Genomic DNA, 20,323 nt, shown 5'->3' with positions numbered 1-20,323 from the left:
GAAGCTATTTATTATCAAATTAAAGAAGTTTCTTTTTCTTTCAAGTTTTCTTAGAGTTTTTATCATGAACATGTCTTTTTTAAAAATCAAATCCTTTCCCATCTATTGAGAAAGCTATATTGTTTTATTCTTTATTCTGTTACATTATTCTTTCTATAAATCATTCGATTCTCTTTGTTAATATTGTGTTTAGCATTTCTTTATCCTTGTTCATGAGAGGTAGTGGTCTGTAGTGTTCCTTCCTCAGAATGTCCATGTCAAGTTTTAGTATCTGAGCTATGCATGAGTTTGGAAGTCTTCCTTCTTTTCAATTCTCTGAAAATGTCTGTGTAATGTAGGTATTCATTTTTTCTTAAATGTTCAGAATAATTTACCATGGGAGCCATCTCATCCTGCAGTTTACTTTAGCTTTGTTCATTTTCTGTATTGTACGTGTGATTTTTACTTCAGATTTCTGTTCTAATCTTTATTATCTTTCCTTTTCTATATTTTTAAGTTCAAATTGTTCTTGTTTTCTAGCTGCTTCTTCATTAAGTATTTAAAGCTATAATTTTCCCTCTCAGCCCCCTTTTAGTTGTATTTCACAAGTTTTAATGTCATTACGATTAGATTAGAAATATTTTCTAATTTCCATTGTTATTTATTCTTTGACCCATAAGTTATTTAGCAGTATGCTGCTTAATTTCTAAACTACTGGGAATTTTCTGGTTAGCCTTTTCTTATTGATTTCTTTTTATTGCTAGTATAATCCCACTGTGGAATTGCCTGTTATCCTTTTAGTTTGGTTAACTAGGGTAACCTCTATCTTTATTTTTACTGTGCTGTTAATTTTTTTATGAGCAAGATTACTTCTACAATATAAAGCATCAAAAGAGAGTAACCTCAAAGTAAGGTTACTTATTCAAAACCAAAACGATATAAACTTTGCTAGAAACACAAAAACAAGTGAGGATGCCTAATTCCGAGAGGCGCATAGACTTATGACTAATTAAAGGACAGTGGTCAGGTGGAAACGTGAATCCAGCGCCGCACGGCACGGGGACGCCGGAGGAAGCGGAGAAAGTTCTACAGAAACCTAGGGCTTTACTGGATGAGTGGGAGCTGGCTGCCAACAGTTGCAAAATGTACAAAGGCTGGAAAAACAGTCTGGTAAGCAAGCACAAATGGAAAGGAAAATGAAAGCTCTTTAGGACGCTAGTTTTAGGGGCGGCCTGGTTACTGTCCTGGTTAATTCTACCGGGTTTGGCTCTGAGGCCGTCAATCAGAATGACGTCATTGCTGATCAGGTTCCTCGCGCTGCGGGAATTCGCTACCTGTGCCATCAGGAAAAGGAAGTCTGAGGACACCGCCCCTGGCTGCCCAGGACGGGAGAGCCATGCAGTGCGCAGCGGCCGGAAAGCCTTTAATTAAGTTCAACCATTGCAGGAAACACATCTACAGCTTCAGTGTGCCGCGGTGCTGCCCCCTCTGCCGGCGGGATGTGGGCTCCAGGAAGCTGGAGGAAGCACCTGTTAGCATCTCCAATCCGTTTGCCAATGGGCATCAAGAAAAGTGTTCATTCCTCCTCAGGCCAACTCAAGGGACGTTTCTTAGGTAACGTCAGTGTTTTTTAAGTGTTACATTGAATTGTGCAAACTTTCCTTCTGTGTTATAGTCACTAAAACCTTCTTTTACAGTGTGAGTGAAGTGTGGTGGGTAATTCTTTCCAGTTTTTTGGCATTTAATTCTAAAATGTAGGCCTATTTGTTTTATAGAAATAGACGGTGTGCATACTTTCCTGGAGCGATAAGTGCAAGAATATATGAAGGTCAAACCTACTTATACAATTTTAAGAGTGAAAAATCCATAGTCTGGAGACTTACTTCACCATAGATTTTGAGCTAAGAGGCTAATTTGAAAAAATGACACAGCAGCCAAGCTTACCAAAATACCTTTATGTGAGTTACTTTGTATTCTCTCTGACAAGCAGGGTCAATGTACGGAGCCTGAAGACTCTTTTGCATGGAGGTGAATTAAAGTGGAGAGTGGAGCTGGTTTATTTCTATTGCAGATACCACCTGACTTTCAGATTTCAGAAATCAAAAGAAAGGATTGTGCCTCCTGAGAGTCCTTGTGGGGTTTACAAATGGACAAGCCTGGCTGCAAGACAGCAGGGATGCTACTGAATGATGCACATGCTTTAGGAAGCGGGTCCATGCGCATCATCCCGGTCTAATGCTCCCAACTCTCTCATGCCTTCAGGTGTGCTTGGGATGAGAACATCAGAGTTGACTATTCACTTCCCAGCTAACTATTGTATGTCACTAGCCCTTCACTTTAAAGTATGACAAATACCTGACTGTACAGGCTCATAGTTGACACCCAATAAACATGTGTTGCAAGACTGAGAAATAACTGAAGGAAAGAAGGGAATGAGGGAGGACATGCTAGGATTTAGGCAGGAAACCAAGGGCAGTGATGTGCTCAGGGTATTAGCTTGGGGTAGAAAATTCGGTGGGTGTTGCGCTGTCATCAGCCACCCAAGACTATTCCTGTTTTTCTCAGCTTCATTTTCATTTCATTTCTTTTTAAAAATATTTTTATTGATTTCAGAGAGGAAGGGAGAGGGAGAGATAGAAACATCAGTGATAAAAAAGAATCATTGATTGGCTGCCTCCTACACATCCTACACTGGGGATCGAGCCTGCAACCAGCGCATGTTCCTGACCAGGATTTGAACCGTGACCTCCTGGTTCATAGGTAAACGCTCAACCACCGAGCCACACCTCATTTTCAACCTCTGGAAGCCCCAGGGTCTCAAAAAAACTCAAAGTGGCTCCAATAAGATGACCTGAAGGAGACTGCTCTAAAGAGATGGGGAAGTCATGTGTGTCCTTGGTCATTTTAAAACCTGCAACTGCTTGCTTTAATGAGGAACCAAATATTCAGACCTGTGGCCTGAAAAGGAGCTTTATCATTTAAAAATAACCTGTGTGGCAGGCACTCAATAGATATTTTATTCTTACAACCAGCTCACTAGGAGGCTTATGATATTCCCAGTTTATAGTGAAGGAAATGGATTAGAGAGAGTAAATGACTTGTCCAATGTCCCAGGGCTAGTAAGTGATGGCCTGGGTCTGTATACGAAGGTTAAATTATACGGACTTATACATCTAATGTCCAGTCTCAGGTAAATAATAATTCCTGGAAACAAGGGCTGTCCAAGAGAAGTGGGTGTGGCCACAGGCTACAAGACCAAAATGGGCCATATCAGTTTGGGAGGCAGAATCCACTGAGAGGCACTCAGGAGCCTCTCACCCATGTTTGCCTGAGGAACAGAAAAGGCGGAGAGAATAAGGTGCTCCTTCAACAAATCACCTCTGGGTGGGCTCCTCTGCCAGGTGTTATGCTGACTTTTTGCTCTAGCAGGACTGGCCTTCTAGCACACTGGCCTTTAGTATTGGGGTGGGGCAACAAAATAGATGGGGATGGGGAAATTTTAGATCTCAAATGTGGAATTGGCCTAACCAGCTTTGAAACAGGGCTTTTACTAACCTGGACACTGTTGGCAATCTGGCACCAGGCAAGCGAGGAGGCCACTCCCCCACTCTAAGTACCAACTCTTTGTGCCAGACATTTGCAAATGAGGAAAAAATATTTGTTTCTTTCAGAGACTATGATGGAAGGTCTGATCTTCATGTTGGAATAACTAACACAAATGGTGAGTGCATTTTCATATTTTTTTAAAGCTTAAAAAGTCCCCAAAGTATCCAGACGAGAGTGGCATTTCTAAAGAAAAGTGATCGTGCAACTAGGAATTCCTCTGGTCCCTGGGTTCTCTTGCTGGACCATGAGGTGAGTGATGCTACTATCCCCCCAAATGAGAAATACTTGACTGTACAGCAAAGTATTACTAACAATACTAAATATTTGAAAAAAGGTCATTAATGTTTTCTCAGCCAAGAGTGACAGAAACCTTTCAGTTTTTTGTTGGTGTTTAAACTAGGAAAAAACAGAGTTCTGGAGAGATTGAGTTGCCCAAGACCTCATCGGGTGTGGGAACCAGAATCCGGACCCAGGCCCTCTGCTCTCCAATGCTGTACTCACTCAGCCCACTGCTACTGGGTCTTCACTCTCCAGGGTCTCCAGGAATTAGGCAGAAACCTCTGGATAAGTCAGGGGATATAACACCTGAGCAGGTGGGGGAGCCTGCAGCAGTTTTCTGTAAAAAAAAACAAAAACAAAAACACAGCAGCAGCATGTTTAAATAAAATAGTCCTTTTGGCCAGATTTAGCTCTGAGGGCACAGAATCTGCAACCCCTGAACCCAGAACATCCTTGTCTGCAGGAAAAGGGCCTGGTGAGCCACTTGTAGGAGTTGTAGGCCTGGGAATGGAGAGCAAGCCAGCCGGGTGAGCCGTTGTCCACCTCCTTGAGGCAGGAGAAACTGATACTGTGAACAGAAACCTAGGACTGGGTTTTTGAACTCAGAGTTACCCATGTGAACAGTAAACTTTATCACCAGTCTGAACACTAGAAATTTATTGCTGATTGAAGAAAAGCCAGGCCCATTTGTAAACAGAAAACTTCAACAAAAATATCTGGAGATGATTATCCGGGTGCCTATGATTGTCTCTGTTTCCTGGGGGTGACTCCAGAGGGCTGAAGAGCAGGTGGAGCAAGAACTGGGTTTCCCTGAAGGAACTGCTTTGCAGAAAGCAGGGGAGGCAGGGGCACCGTAGCCTCTCCTTAACTCCAGGCAAGACCTTCTCTAAATCTCCGAGGCGAGTGGCTGCCTCCTGAGCTTGATGATCCTGGAGGAAGGAGGTCCCAGGGCCTCTCGGGGCCCATTGCTAATTGGCAGGAATCAGAAAGTGCAGCCTGGGCCTCCGATACGTCAGGTTACTGTGGGGCTGCTGTCATTTTCTGACAGCACCCTTTCACAGAGGTGCACGCCCCTCAAGCTTCTGCATGACCCTGGCTTTGGTTGCAGGAGTCGTCTATAATTACACTATGCACGGAGTCCAGCGAGATGGAGCAGGCTGGGAGCAGAGTATAAGTGTCCCATTATTGCAGCCCGGCATGTTTGGACTGATGGACCAGTGGGACAAGTACCTGGAAGACTTCTCCACCACGGGGGCCTGGCTGCCTCACAGGTATGGGACTGCTGAGACCAACTGCTCCCTGGCCCGCATTTGCCACACAAATGTGATCAACTCACAGAGGACGCTGAGCGGCGTTTAGTAGTAGCACCTGTAACAGAATTTAAGCAGGGGTTTCTTCAGAGGTGAGCCAGCGTATATTACATATAATAAAAGGGAAATATGCAAATTGACCTTAACACTGAACAACCGGGAACGACCAGTCACTATAACATGCACTGACCACCAAGAGGCAGATGCTCAATGCAGGAGCTGCCCCCTGGTGGTCAGTGTGGTCCCACAGGGGGAGCTCCGCTCAGCCACAAACCCTGCTGACGACTGCAAGCGCAGTGGTGGTGGCAGGAGGCTCCTGGACTGTGAGGGCGCAGGCCAGGCTGAGGGACCCCCCCAAGTGCACAAATTTTCGTGCACCGAGCCTCTAGTATTACATAATAGAATCAGAGCGTTTTAAGAGTTGAAAGGACCAGAACTTAGAACTCTCATTATTTGAGTAGGTATTTTTACATACTTAACACTCAATAGTAATATGTACAGCAAAAGCTGTGATATTATGTTCCATAAAACAAAAAATTTAAATATTCATAATTTATAAATACTTTAAGGTTCTACTTTTTGGTTTTAGCAATTTTGAAAGTAATTTCTCAATTCCTTGCTCCCTTAACACTCTAGATCAGGGGTCCTCAAACTTTTTAAACAGGGGGCCAGTTCACTGTCCCTCAGACCATTGGAGGGCCGGACTATAGTTTAAAAAAAAACTATGAACAAATTCCTATGCACACTGCACATATCTTATTTTGAAGTAAAAAAACAAAACGGGGACAAATACAATATTTATATTTGCATGTGGCCCACGGGCCATAGTTTGAGGACCCCTGCTTTAGATTTATAGCATACTTGTCCATGTAAATTGTTTTCAGGCTACCCTTGAAATCTAGGCTATCCTAAAATTTAAGAAATGAAATTCTACTTCTAAAATCTAGAACTTCAGTGAAATTAAGTTCCCCAAGTTGGGGTTTATGTGCACCTTCACTCACCACTCTGAACATGCAGTTAAGTCTCTTCTGTACTTAAGCTGCAATCTGCACTAGTCCAAGCTCGCCGAGTGAGCCCAATTTCAGTTACGGAAGGCCCTGAGCAGCTTTCAAAGCTAAGCCTTCTCTTCTCCACATCCTTGTTTTGAAGGTACGAAGAAGAACACCACAACTGCTACAGTTACACCCTCACATTCATTAACTGCGTTCTGGCCACAGAAGGCAAGGAGCAACTGGACAAGAATGAGTTCACGGAGAAATTTGTGGTCCCCAGGACCAGGAAGGCTTCCAAGTACATCACGCTGTACCGGGCGATAGAGGAGCATGGCTTCTACGTGATCAACCACCCGGATCCAGAGCCAAGTCCTCCTCCGGGGGGTGGTTTGTGCTGAGTGCGCTGTGGAAAAGCAGAAGGGACAGGATATTTGGGGTTGACTACTTTTAATAGATCATAGAGCTTTCTAAATACAGTAACCTGTGGTTAATTTAAAAAAAAAAAAAAAAAAAAAAAAAAAAGCAGCCGAACTGGTTTGGCTCAGTGGATAGAGCGTCGGCCTGCGGATTCAAGGGTCCCGGGTTCGATTCCGGTCGGGGGCATGTACCTTGGTTGCAGGCACGTCCCCACTGTGGGGCGTGCAGGAGGCAGCTGATCGATCTCTCTCATTGATGTTTCTAACTTTCTATCCCTCTCCCTTCTTCTCTGTAAAAAATCAATAAAATATATTAAAAAAAAAAAAAGTGATAGGGCTTCCCTTTAAGCATACTTCAGTTTACTGCAGTATAAGAATTTACAAAATTAATAAAAATTGCCCTGGGTTTTCAAAATTCTTTTCATAGAATTTCACTTTTCAAACTGAGAATCCATGTTAAAGCATAAAGTGGCAGCATATTTTATGCCCAGAACAACAAAAACTCTTCCTATAAATTAATTAGAGCTGAATAAATTCACCTTTCCATGTGAATCCAGAAGGTGGGGGCACTTGTAAGAAGGTGAGCAAGACATCTACAATTTATGAAATAATGAGTATTTTCACCTCAATGTTTTTCTTTGAAACGCACAGTGTAACATCTTGATGGTCAACAATAGGGGAAAAAAGGAAAAAAAAAAGAAAAGGTCTCAGAATCTCAGTTAGGCAATGGGCACCCCTGAATTAGCCTTTCCAATCCATACGCACAAACTGGATTGGCAATTCCTCAGAAGCCAAACACCAGTCGGTTTCCTTCTCATTTTGCCTGACCTGACAGGAGGTCAGCGGCTGGGTTTACTACATACAGCACCTTCTCTTCCCACTTTAAGTGCCACTTCAGAAAGGACTCATTGAAGGGATGTCTTGTTTTTCTAATAATCAGGAGAAGAAAGGGGAAAGCTGGGATAAACAACTAAAAAGAAACGAGGTGATTTTAACAAGCTTGTTAGAATTTGTATATTCAAATAATCATGACACGTTAAACAGCCAATCAGCAAAACATTTCAGAATTCCTCCTTGGAACCTGCTGCCAGAAATCACTTTGTTTTTGCCAAATGTGATCGACTCCACCACATCTTCTCCAGCCCTGGGCACCACGTGATGTCTCACTTCTGAAAACCAAATCCATCCTCAAGGTACTCAACTTCAAAGCACCAACCTATCTTCAATGTACCCCACCATCACAGTACCAATAATTACTTAGTAATATAGATATTCAGGAAACTTGCTACAGACCCTTAAAGCCTGCTTCCAAAGAGGTGTTTGGTCAACGTTTCAGCAGTGGCAACTTCAGTGGGAAAAAACACAGGCACATCAATATTTGTACTTGTAAGTGCTGGTACTTTACTACACTTGATCTTAGCCAAAAGGCTGAGAAGCGATAGGTTCTGGTACTTTAGAGAAAAACAAAACTTCCCACCCAGAGCATGACACCATTTATTTTTTTTAAAAATATATTTTTATTGATTTCAGAGAGAAGGGAGAGATAGATAGAAACATCAATGATGAGAGAGAATCATTATCTGCGACCTCCTGGTTCATAGGTCGACACTCAACCACTGAGCCAAGCCGGCTGGCGAACATGATACCACTTTAAACAGAACAGCTATTCTGACTGCTATTCTGTGGTGTTCAAGGATTTGTAAAGATCTCAGTGGGTAAATATAAAAATGTGTTGAGTTTGGGGAATAGTATTCCAATTTGCCCTTGATCTCAACATGCTTAGTATTCCCCTTCTCTCGTCCCATTCTTCACCTGATTATTGGTAATCATAGCAGCTGCAGTTAACAAGTATTCATAAAGGTCTCCACACCAGAATGAACACTTATTCTTCCCTTTCACTTAAGACCACCTGTGAAGTAGGCACTAACATTATGCTGGCATCATTTTACAGATGAAAAGGGAAACTGAGGAAACAGTGGCAAAACCAGGGTTGAAAGACGTTTGACTGCAAAGTCCATGCACTTAACTCCTGGGCTACCTGGTGACCTGGTACCCAGGATATGCAGCAACTGGGCCAGTAATTTTTGCATTAGCGAAGATAAAAGCGAAAATAAGGGTTTTGCTTTCATCAACATTCAGATTCGGAGAGGAAGTAATATGTCATAAAAAGCAATTCAGATAAGATCAATATTAGGAATGCCAATTCATGCTACTGTCTTAGTGCTACATCCCTTTTCAAAGCTGCCACAGTCCCCACTCTCTACTTTAGAGGCTGCTCTCCCACCTGGAGGTGACTCTGGCAGTAGTCGGCCTGTTATTTCTTCTCTTCAGCAGGCTATAAAGTCCCTGCTGGTAATGTCACAATACCACCCTCCAGTGTTTACCCCAATAAAGGAAATTAAGCATCTCATAACACCAATAGATGGCAATGTTGCTCTGTTCTTAGAATGATAAACTGAGAATCTGATTGTTTCTTTATCATGCCTTGAGAAGGACGAGGAGACTCAGCGTTGGTACCAGCTCTGCTTCCCAGATGAAGTCTCAGAGTTCTCCCTGCCACCTCCCCAGACGCACTTCATCTCAGCACTTAGCACTGACCCACGCACACATGGTCTTCCCTCAATGCTTATGGGATGACAGACCACTGGGCTCCTTTTCACAGAGAGGTCAGAGTTTGTCTCAGTGCTACTGATTTGATGACCCACACAAAGGTATTTTTCCAAAGCCTCTACAGTGTGCATAAATTACTATTATAACCAAGAAAACCCAAATCAACATCACTTTAAAAAGCCCACAGAGACCATATCTAGCTCCCTTAATGCGGGAAGTGCTTGCTACCTCACCTTCCCCCATCTTCAGAGCTGTCTTCACTTTACCTCAAACTATTTTTCTATCACCTCCTTCTCCATTGTGTTACCTACCAGGGCATACACTAGAGAAATGGTTATGGTAATGCTTATGCTTTTGGTTTAGTTTATCTGAAAGGGGAAAAGGTATACCTACCAGGCACTGGATCCTTTCATATGTCCTCTCATTTCGTCTGCAAAACAAACACAGGAGGCACTGGTCACCCTCACTTCACAGCTGAGGAAACGGAGACTCAGAGTGATTAGGCAATGCTTCCAAGTGGCCACTTTCCTAGGCTAGACTTAGAGTTTGGACCAAGTGCTCCCGATGCCGCTGTGTCTACTCTGTCAGAATGTACATTTACGTTAGGAAAGAGATCTACCTTTGCAACATTGTTTCAGAATATGTAAACATTCCAAAAAATGTAAATGCTTAAAGCTTTCCACTTAAAAGAATTTAGATAGTATTGCTTTGAAATAAAAAAATATTACCTCTTAGTTTAGCCATTTCACAAAGGTGTTTTTTCATATCATGTATTTTTAAGTGATGCATCCCTATATTTCACAAAATGGTAACAAGACTTAAAATGTTTTCAGCGTATATATAAAAAGCAAAGATTTAAGCTAAATTGATGGGTTTAAATCTCTTAATTTTAGAAATGGGCATCAGAGTTTTAAATAAGTTAACATTCATGGGATAATGACTTGAGTCTGTAATCAGATTTCTACATATTCAGTTTGGTTGGTAAAATCATAAATGGTAGGTGGGTGGTAGGGAGAGGCATTTCATTTCTTTTTACCCTAAGTACTCCCCCATGAGGGAAAACTTCCCCCACGAGGGAAAAGTTAAAAACCACATTCAAGTAAATGATAGCATTTTTTTTTAAAAAAAGAATGAAAATGCTTTAACAATAAAGGCAAAATAATTAGGAATTATTTTGTCAAAATAATTATGACAAAAATAAAAACTAATCAGTAAGTAACAAGGAATTTTCAGACTCCTATACTAGGCTCAAAATCACGGGGAAATCTAACCAAAAGCAGCCTGATAAGCCTGCCTGAAACTGTGTCCCATTCATGTAGATTTAATCCCTACCAAGGGTTATGTTTGAACCAATTACTTTACAGAAGTGAAATTCTTTAGGGAGAACTCAGGGCAGTAAAGGCACAGATGTCACCATTTCCCCTCACAGTTTGGGGATGAGGGCAGAAAATGTTAGCCTCTAAAATTGAAGCTCAGAGAATCAACATACAATAATCAACTGCACAAGTAACTGCCTTAATAGAGGACACAATGACTCATCCCCTATCATGAATCATCACAGCTGCAAAGGACTAAAAGCACATTATTACCTGGGCACTGTGCTAATAAGCACCTCGTAAGGACCAATCCACACAATCCTCCCGTAATCCTCTGGGGTTGACAACATTAATATTATTTTTATTGAGGTGAGATTCATATTACACTAATAATGATTATAAAGCAAAAGATTCAGGGGCATCTGATCTCTAATTACAATCAGAGAGCATGGCTTCCTGCCCCCCTTCCCAAGCCGGCATCCGGGGCAGTTGGCCCCTGACATGTCCTTATCCAAGACCCCGTGCAGCCAGTTGGCACAGCGCGTAAGGCACCTTTTCACCCACTTCGTTCAAAAGCTTCACTGGGAGTTAAAATGACTGTTTCCTGCTGACAAGCCAGTGGTTGGATTAGAACATCTGTGCCAGCCTCTTCAAGCTCCATCATTTTAAAATTCACTCAAGGGACAATGAAAAATCAGTTTGACATGGGACAGTGTTTTTAAAGTGTTATCAACCAGAAATATATATTTTTTCAATTAATTAAATCTTTATTCAGATTAAAAAAAAAAGATTCAGGGGCATTTAGTACATTGTGCAACCCCCTCTATTGAGTTCCAAGTCATTTCATCACCTGAAAGGTGATTCTGTACCATAAGCTCCTCGGCCCTCTCCCCACACTGCCCCTAGTCACCACCAATGTGTTCTCTCTCATGGATTTACCTGTTTGGGGTATATAATTGGGACCAAACAATACATAACGTTTTGTGTCTGGCTTCTTTCACTTGGCTTGTTTTCGGGATTCATCGCCGTTGTAGCATGTCAATACTTTTTTGGGGGTGGCTGAATAGCATTCCATTGTATGTGTACGCTGATAACACTAACTTCATCTGATAGATGAGGAAAACTGAGGTTAAGATTGTAGGGCCAGTAAGTGGATGAGTTGGGATGCAAACCTGCATCTGACTTCAGACCAAGGAGCTCATCTTAGCCATCCTGTCCTCCACCCAAAGCCAATCAGAGAGACTAAGGGATTGCTGAAACTTAATACCAAAACCAGAGCCTTAACAAATAGTTCAAAAATCCTGAAAACTGTAAGCTATGGACTCTAACTTGAGGAGGTGGTGCCTTAGAGGCAGGGTAGGTCTGGGTTCCAGAACGACATACAGGTGCCCCATTGAAGCTCATAAGGGGCAAGTAAGTTGCCCAAGGTCACATAGCCACTGAGAGGCAGAGCTGAGGTTGAAACGGGTCCTTTCTAGGAGGCTCATTTCACTGCCTCACTTTCAATAAAATCATCTCCAGGGAAATGAATTAAATCAGGAACCACATACGGCTCCCACCTTGGGCCCACAGATGGTCCTCACAGAATCTGTGAATCCCCTGAAGATGTATGCAGATTGACATGCATGAGCAGGTCCCTGGTGAGTGGGATCTCAGGCTGCACCCCAACCTTTGAGGTAGGGGCCCACCACCTCGTGGTGCCAGCACATAGGTGCCAGCCCTGTGTGGAGGGCATTCTTCCTTTTTAACCTCCAACCGGACAAGCCCTATTTCTGATTTCACAGGATTTTCCAGGCTGGTGTCACTTCAGTGGTGGGGATGGTGTAAAGGCACTGCATGCAGAAGCTCTCAGGCCACGTCCTCCACTTTCACTTCTGACAGTGGCCATATCTCCAAGCCTTACACCTTCCTGTGGAGGGTCCACCATCTGAACTCAGAGGCTGTTGTGGGATAAACAAGAACACAGGTGTCTGCCCTATCTCAACTCCCACTATCTGAATATATACGGTAACAATTTGCAAAAAAAATGTTATCCTGTATTAGTTATCCAAATTTAAACAACACATGAAATAGATGAGTTTGCAGCAAAATCATTCAAGTTATGTCTGGACCAGAAAGAGGACACAGCATGCGCTGCTGCCTTAGGTGACTGGTGCTTGCACTGTTTGGACACATGGTCTATTATCCCATTATTTCCCTGGCCTTATTAAGTAAAAATGTCTCCTATGGAAGTGGAAAAGCCTGTGAAGAAAGTAGGTGAGTTTTAGAGGCCTAGGAAATACTGCTGCATTAGAAAAAATAGTTGGTAGTGTATTAAAAAAAAAGTGATCATATAAGATATAATCTTTATTTAAGACTAGAGGCCTGGTGCACAAAAATTTGTGCACTGGGGGGGGGGGGCCCTTCAGCCCGGCCTGTGCCCTCTTGCAGTCTGGGACCCCTCGGGGGATAACCACCTGCTGGCTTAGGCCCACTTCCCGGGGGATTGGGCCTAAGCTCACAGTCAGACATCCCTCTGGCAGCCCAGGAGCCCTCAGAGGATGCCCACTTGCCAGGGGGGAGCGGGCCTAAGCTGCAGTCGGACATCCTTAGCGCTGCTGAGGAGGCAGGAGAGGCTCCCACTACCACCACTGTACTGGCAGCCATCAGCCTGGCTTGTGGCTGAGCAGAGCTCCCCCTGTGGGAGCACACTGACCATCAGGGGGCAGCTCCTGCATTGAGTGTCTGCCCCCTGGTGGCCAGTGTGTGTCATAGTGACCAGTCATTCCCAGTCGTTCTGCTGTTAGGGTCAGTTTGCATATTACCCTTTTATTATATAGGATAGAGACCTGGTGCATGGGTGGGGGTCGGTCCTGTTGGGGTGCCTGGTCAGCCTGGGTGAGGAGCTGAGGGCTGTTTTCAGGCTGGCCACATCGCCTTCAGGGAGGGGGTCCTGCTGGGGTGCCTGGCCAGCCTGGGTGAGTGGCTAATGGCTGTTTGCAGGCTGGCACAGCCCCTTCAGGGTGGGGGTCCCTGCTGGGGGGCCTGGCCAGCCTGGGTGAGGGGCTGATGGCTGCTGGCAGGCTGGCTACAGCCCCCAGCCACCCAAGCTCCCAGTGGAGGCTGGCTGGAAGCAGGTATCTGGGATTTATTTTTCTTCTATAATTGAAACTTTGTTGCCTTCAGTGGAGGCCAGAGCCGGCCAAGGCAGGCGGGAAGCTTGGCTTCCTCCATTGCCGGGGCAACCAAGCCTTCTGCTTGCTCCAGCTCCGTGGCTGCTGGCCGCCATCTTGGTTGGGTTAATTTGCATATAATCGCTCTGATTGGCTGGTGGGCATAGCAAAGGCACGGTTAATTTGCATGTATTCTTTTATTAGATTAGATACTAGAGGCCCGATGCACAAAGATTTGTGCAAGAATAGGCCTTCCTTCCCCTGGCTGCTGGCACGGCCTTCACTCCGGCCCAGAGCTGCCTCCTTCCACCACTCGCCTTCTCGTCAATTTGCATATTCCCTCCTTATTGGCTGTGGGCGCCTCCATCTTTATTACAAAGTGATGGCTAATTTGCACAGTACTCTTGTATTAGATAGGGTAATCTTGACCAAGGAGGTGTCCGCTTTTTTGTATGATTTTTGGCACTAGGTTGACAAAATACAACTTGTGGAAAATGTTGTTTGTAAACAAACAAAAAAAGAAAAAAGAAAAATGTTGATTGCACAAAGTTTCGCAGTGTTCTTGACTGTGGTGAGCTATTTTCAGTGAAAGTCAGTGCAGTTGGTCAGCCTGATGCCACCAACATATATGCTGGCACAATGAGTGGCTTTGAATACCTCAGGAAAATAGGAAAGTGATGGAAGAGAAAGAGGATTTGGTGAAGAATTTCAGCTTTGAGGAGTGTGGGTGAAGCAACTTCTGCTCTCAGTGAGGCTGTGGCATCTCTCCCGGTGAACTGCAGAGTCTCCTGAAGGTGGTTTTATTGCAGTCAATTTCCAATCTTGAGGAACTTGAGCTTTTTTTGAAAACAAATGCCATCTGGTACATTTATTTCAGAAGGTAAGAAGAAAGTGCTAGGACTTAATACTTCCAAAGAAAAGCTAATACTGCTTTTATTTATTTTTATTTATTTGTTGTTGTTAATCCTCACCTGAGGATATTTTTTAAAAGTGATTTTTAGAGAGTGGAGGGGAGAGAGGAGGAGGAGAGAAACACTGATGTGAGAGAGACACAGTGATAGGTTGCCTCCCACAAGCACCTGGGGATGGGGTAGGGATTGAGCCTGCAACCAAGGTACATGCTTTTGACCAGGAATCAAACCTGAGACCCTTCAGTCTGTGGGCTGCTGCTCTAACCAGTGAGCTAAACTGGCCAGGGCTAGCTAATACTTTTACCTGGAAATTGTGAAGGTGATTTAAACTAAAATCTTTGCTGGTGTACCATTCCAGAACCCCCAGGGCCCTCAGGTAATGCTGAGGAGTGCATGGCCTGCTACTTCGTGTTCAAATCTATATACCATATAAAGAAGGAAAATGCTCCACACAGGCTTCTTTGATTAAGGATGATGCTTTGGACATTCTTCTGGAGCGTTCAGTTACAAATATCTGTGCGGTCTTTTGGCTTCTCTACATCCTTATTGTAGCCTTTATACCGAGGAGTCGCCACAACCTCCACTGCACATCAGCTGATGACAAAGCATCTGAGGTGGAGTGTTGACAGGAGACTGCACTCTGACGAAGGATTCATGGAAGAATTTACCATAAAGGCATCTGCTGCACTGATTAGACTTGGAAACAAGTGTCACTACAAATGATAAATGAAATAGGGAAGAGATGCCTCCTGAAATTTTCTGCCAGCATTAAAGGTTTTGAGGAAGTGACTATTCAAAGCAAAGTCTTTCATTTTGCTAAGGAGCCTGGAGTGAGCAAAGTGAACAGTAAAAATGTTGAGGAATTACTAGCTCACTAATGGAGAGCAAAGAACTTACTAAGAAGCTCTTTCAAATTGATGGTTGTTATTGGTTTGAGGCAGGGGAACTCCATTATCGAATGCCAAACCTTTAAAACACAACTACAGGCAGAATCTTAGGCCGTCAGGATCCCTAAGATAAGGCATCGAGGGAATGCAAACAAGTGTTCATTTTGTGTTTTTTGTTTCAGCTTCCAAAGATGGTTCTTAACCATCTACTTCTGGAGTATGTAATGCCAAGGAGGGACTGTCCGCCAGTGTCTCAAATTTGGACAGTGGGTAAGTCTCAGACCATTGTTCCCTCACTCCTACACTGGCTCCCTCTTGCTCAGTCTCCCCACCCCCATGCCCTCTGTCCACTTCCCTCCTCTTGCCTCCAAATGCCACTCCTCAGGCAATTCTTCATTGGGATCTAACCAATTAAAAAAAGGCTTTGTTTACTGTGTTCACTAAATGTCAATTGCACTCATTCTGTATCTTCCTTCACACGTTATTTCACCACCTATTTTTATTTCAAAGAAGTTAACTTAAGCAAGGTGCAGTTTTTATCTAATACTGCATAATACTGTGTATTCTACACAAATATGCCTACCAATTAGCTCACTGACAAATAATTAGGTAATTGATGTTTTAAATGCTTTCTATGATACAAAAATCCTTGCTAAATACTAAATGGACTGTTATGTGCTTCAGTAATTGGTTGAAGTTCTTGGACAAGCAGAGACATGTAAATTTTTCCATTTAAAGTAATGGAACGTGGTGTCCTGCAACCCCCAGATCTGCTTTCCAGCACTCTCTTGGGAACAGATTGGCTGTGGGTAACGAGATGCCTGTGCATGAAGTGCTGCTTTGGGAACTGTCGAGTGCCACATAATGTAACTGTTAGTGTCTAGAGGTTAGAGTAAAACAGAGATTCCCTGTTGCCAGACTCATCTATCCAAGCTCCTCACTGAACAGACGAGGATGCAGAGTGGGGCCTGGAGGCAAGGAGCTGGGGCCAGTCGCAGTCAGTGCCGACTGAGGACAGAAGCTGAAGACCGGGCACAGGGCTCTCTTCTTCTCCCCTCTGTAATTTCCTTTTTAAAACACTAATAGTTCTCTGGTTTGGGGAGCATCATGCCCTTTAAAACTTTCCAATTAATGGCCAATTACAATAAAAGGACTCTTTACCTCGCCCTGAGATTGGCTTATTGTAGGAGACTCAATAAATATTTTTTGGCGAAATCAGAATTCTGAGGTCAAATTGTTAAAGTTCATCTTGGTCACTCCTCTCTCGTGAAGAAACCCAGCGGCTCAGAATCACTTCCTGTAACCAATCAAAACAGAAAAGACCAATAAATTTCAAAAACAGAAATGAAAGAACATGCTAGGCATGTGACATCACAGCTACTTTTCAGAGAAAGCTATTACATAATGAGGACATATGTTCCCATTTCTTGTAACTGGACATTTGGAGGAAAGTGAATGTAGCAATATAAACTTTACATGCAAGTAGTATCTACCATAACTGTGAAAAGGTTTTGAAAGCTAAACTTGCCTCAGCTGTGGGATTCTACTAGCACCTTCCAGGATTAGAAGTGCCAGTACAAAAGCTCCTATTTAACATCGGAACCAAGTCTACGATGGTGCTGATATGTCCAGGTCAGCACTGAGAGGACAGAAATGGATCTGGACTGGCATTTTATGAAAACTTAACCTAGTGGGGATGGCAGGACAAACTGAAGGGATGAGACGCTGGGGTCCTCGAGCATGTCTGCAGTGGGATGGGGCAGTGAGACCAAGAGGAAGGGTGCAAGGTTAGAGAAAAACAATGAAGTACTGGATGTGGAGGAGGGTCAGACAGGGCGAGAGATGGAGATATTCAACACTGGATGACTGGACAATGAACTTGGCAGTCCTAGCAGAGAAAATCCTGCCAGGAAGACCAGGGGAGACTCAGCTCAACACAGAACCCCAGAAGCCAGACGAGAAGTTCAAAGAAGGAATGTCAACAGTGACACTCCTAGCCTCTGAGAATGCGACTGAGGAGAGGTCTGGCCTGGCCAGGGGATCCCAGGCTGCCTGGGACGGCAGTTTCAGCTGGTGGTGAGGACAGAAACCAGATCACATCGCAGGTATGGAGACAGCAGGAATTAGGGGGGAGTGAGAGTGGGTTTAGCAGGGAAGGCCCGAGAAGACCTTCTTTCCAAGGCAAGATGGGCTCATTTGTTTTCGTGGGAGCACGTGATCCAGAGGATGCGATGCAAAGGACAGAATCTTCGGGATGAACTGAATGACCTCTAAGTTACACACCTGAACTTTAATTCTCTTCATGCATTCTGGGGATTCCATTTCTTTGTCAGTCATGGTAGAGGGTTTAATCAGATAGCACAGCAGGAGTTCCTATTGAGAAATAAAAACAATCTCCATATCATACAAATCTGAGTGCGTCAGCAGGAAATGCAGTCTCCACTCCCGCTCACCATGTGCTCCTGGAAACACCACAAAGCACAGCAGTGTCCTCCTGGGAGCATCATAGCTGGGCTCACACTCTAGAGCAGTGGTTCTCAACCTTCTGGCCCTTTAAATACAGTTCCTCATGTTGTGACCCAACCATAAAATTATTTCCGTTGCTACTTCATAACTGTAATGTTGCTACTGTTATGAATTGTAATGTAAATATCTGATATGCAGGATGGTCTTAGGCGACCCCTGTGAAAGGGTCGTTCGACCGCCAAAGGGGTCGCGACCCACAGGTTGAGAACCACTGCTCTAGACTAAAGACCTGCCATTTAGATATTGTTGACATGTCAAGAGAATGCAAATAAAGCAAATAAAGTACATATATTTGTTATAAACATAAAATTTAATATATTAAATGTTTGCTCAAAAAGTAGGCATAAAAACATTAGAAACAGTAGAGACTCCCATATATCGATAGGACAAAACTACTTTTCCTAGGCTATAGCCTAAGCAACTTCCCTGGCATTGAAGACAGCTGTCACCTGGCCCCTCTGGACTCGCCAGTCTCAGCTCTCACACTCCCAGCAGCAGTGGGACAGATGGGAGGGGGCCCACAATTTGTTTCAGTTAGCAAACTACTGAATCACAGAGAACACACAGAGCTTCCAGCCTTTATAGTCCTGGTGACTTCCTTCCTATCTTGATGGCAGCAGGAAACAGAGCACAGCCAGGCAGTCAGCTGGCTCTGTTCGAATCCCACTTCTGCATTTGAGCTGCAGGATCATGGATTTCTCATTCAACATCTCTGACACTTTGATTCCTCACTTTTCAGATGAGGATAAGAAATGGTGGTGAGAAACATGCAATGTGTTTAGCAATAAATATTAATTCCCTCCCTGCCTTTTCAAGAGATCTGCAAACTTTGAAAAGAAACGTGTCAATGTTTGGACTCCTTTGTGAATGTGTGGGTGAATTTTTGAGCATGTGCTGGCTGTGCTTACCAAAGGCACCCCAGAGAAGAAAGGCAATGCCCACCAACATCAATCACTATGGGAAACTTCGAAGCTCAATTCCTGGAGCTTAGAACCAGGTGGTGGTGGGAGGGACATAAGGAGGAGGAGAGCTTCTAGCCCAATCTTCCAGAACTTCACTGGTACAAACACTTTGAAGTTTCTCCAAATGACTTTTCTATTTCTACTACATTTAAGAAGGAAAAAAAAAAAATCCAACCATTTAAGTGACAGATAATGCCAGAGCTGATGTTACCTTGGAGACATTCACTGAAACTCTGCTCAAGGTAGCCAGTGACTTCCAACTGAAAGGTCTTCGAAGAGAGCCCTCAAAATGGTCATCAACTAACTCAATAATGACAGAATAACTGGAAAACACACAATGGGAGTTTTAAAAATAAAACATATGAAATCAATCCATTTAAAAAGAATATTGTTTTTCCTACCAAGAACAAAGCTACAAAAAAATGTACATCATCTGATCCTAATTTCCCTAGACTGCTGAGAAAATACTAATGAAAAACTCACACTTCATGTTAAAATTTTAGACTGATTTCAACACATATAGGAAAGGAACAGAAATATTTCTCCCAATATGAAAGCTGAGAATTCACTCAATGGTTTGCATACTAATACTCACTGATACTAAGATGAACAGTTATTACATAGAGTAACTCAATGTTTAATACTAAAAGACAGATTATCAAAACCATTTATTATTTTATATATAGTACTAGGGGCCCGGTGCACGAAATTCGTGCACTGGGTGTGTGTGGGGGGGTAGTGTCCCTCAGCCCAGCCTGCCCCCTCTCACATATTGGGAGCCCTCAGGCGTTGACCCCCATCACCCTCCGATCGCCTGATCGGCCCCTTGCCCAGGCCTGACGCCTCCGCCAGAGGTGTCAGGCTTGGACAGGGGACCCCCATCTCCCCCCAATCACTGGCTCTGGCCCCCGCCCAGGAATCATGCCTGGGCAGGGGACCCCCATCTCCCTCTGATCGCTTGCTCCACCCCCCGCCCAAGCCTGACGCCTCTGACCCAGGCTTCAGGCCTGGGCAAGGGGACCATCATATCCCCCCAATCCCCGGCTCCGCCCCCCACCCAGGCCTGATGCCTCGGCCAGAGGAGTTGACCCTCATCACCCTCCGATCACCAATCACCGGATCGGACCCTTGACCAGGCCTGAGGCCTCCGGCAGAGGTGTCAGGCCTGGGCAGGGGACCCCCAGCTCCCTGCGGTTGCAGGCTCCGCCCCTGCCCAGGCCTAACGCCTCTGGCCTAGGCGTCCGGCCCAGGCAGCGGGGACCTGCAGTGGCAGCGGGGGGCGCCGCGATCGTGGGCTCCGCTTTAGGCCCAGGCAAGGGACCCCTAGCTCCTGGGACTGCCAGCTTCGACCGTGCCCAGCTCCCATTGCTGGCTCCA

General features: G+C 44.3%; 2 protein-coding genes across 11 annotated transcripts in view; one reads left to right on the top strand and one right to left on the bottom strand.

Moving 5' to 3' along the window:
- The first annotated feature begins 1,375 nt into the window (after positions 1–1,375).
- Positions 1,376–6,688, top strand: MKRN2OS (MKRN2 opposite strand). 3 transcript variants are annotated; one of them, XM_036332222.1, is made up of 4 exons: positions 1,376–1,593; positions 3,651–3,700; positions 4,973–5,135; positions 6,324–6,688. In XM_036332222.1, the coding sequence occupies exons 1-4, from the start codon at positions 1,376–1,378 to the stop codon at positions 6,562–6,564; spliced, it is 672 nt and encodes a 223-aa protein (XP_036188115.1). In that variant the 3' UTR covers positions 6,565–6,688. The 3 variants fall into 3 exon arrangements, with proteins under 3 accessions (XP_036188115.1, XP_036188118.1, XP_036188117.1); XM_036332224.1 differs by lacking the exon at positions 1,376–1,593 and adding an exon at positions 2,689–2,739 and having other exon boundaries at positions 6,324–6,564; XM_036332225.1 differs by lacking the exon at positions 3,651–3,700 and having other exon boundaries at positions 1,536–1,593.
- Positions 6,470–20,323, bottom strand: part of TSEN2 (tRNA splicing endonuclease subunit 2) — a 50,441-nt gene continuing 36,587 nt past the window's right edge. For 6 of the 8 annotated variants that reach the window (XM_036332217.1, XM_036332218.1, XM_036332219.1 and 3 more), the window contains 3 exons: positions 19,158–19,269; positions 17,742–17,831; positions 14,742–16,755 (listed from right to left, as the gene is read on the bottom strand). In XM_036332217.1, the coding sequence (XP_036188110.1) occupies positions 16,696–16,755; positions 17,742–17,831; positions 19,158–19,269 (262 nt within the window). In that variant the 3' untranslated portion in view covers positions 14,742–16,695. Of the gene's footprint in view, positions 6,570–9,585; positions 9,623–14,741; positions 16,756–17,741; positions 17,832–19,157; positions 19,270–20,323 lie in introns of those variants that run through there. The other 2 variants (XR_004971515.1, XR_004971516.1) reach the window with 2 other exon arrangements.

Source organism: Myotis myotis, unplaced genomic scaffold (genome assembly GCF_014108235.1).
Source record: "Myotis myotis isolate mMyoMyo1 unplaced genomic scaffold, mMyoMyo1.p scaffold_m19_p_13, whole genome shotgun sequence".
Classification (NCBI taxonomy): Eukaryota; Metazoa; Chordata; class Mammalia; order Chiroptera; family Vespertilionidae; genus Myotis; species Myotis myotis.
This window is presented reverse-complemented; position numbering and strand designations above follow the sequence as displayed.

Excerpts from the sequence above, each read along its gene's own strand:
- MKRN2OS (XM_036332222.1), top strand. The coding sequence starts at position 1,376 with ATGCAGTGCGCAGCGGCCGGAAAGCCTTTAATTAAGTTCAACCATTGC. Across the intron at positions 3,701-4,972 it reads TGGAATAACTAACACAAATG|GAGTCGTCTATAATTACACT; the intron begins GTGAGTGCATTT and ends CTTTGGTTGCAG. Across the intron at positions 5,136-6,323 it reads GGGGCCTGGCTGCCTCACAG|GTACGAAGAAGAACACCACA; the intron begins GTATGGGACTGC and ends CTTGTTTTGAAG.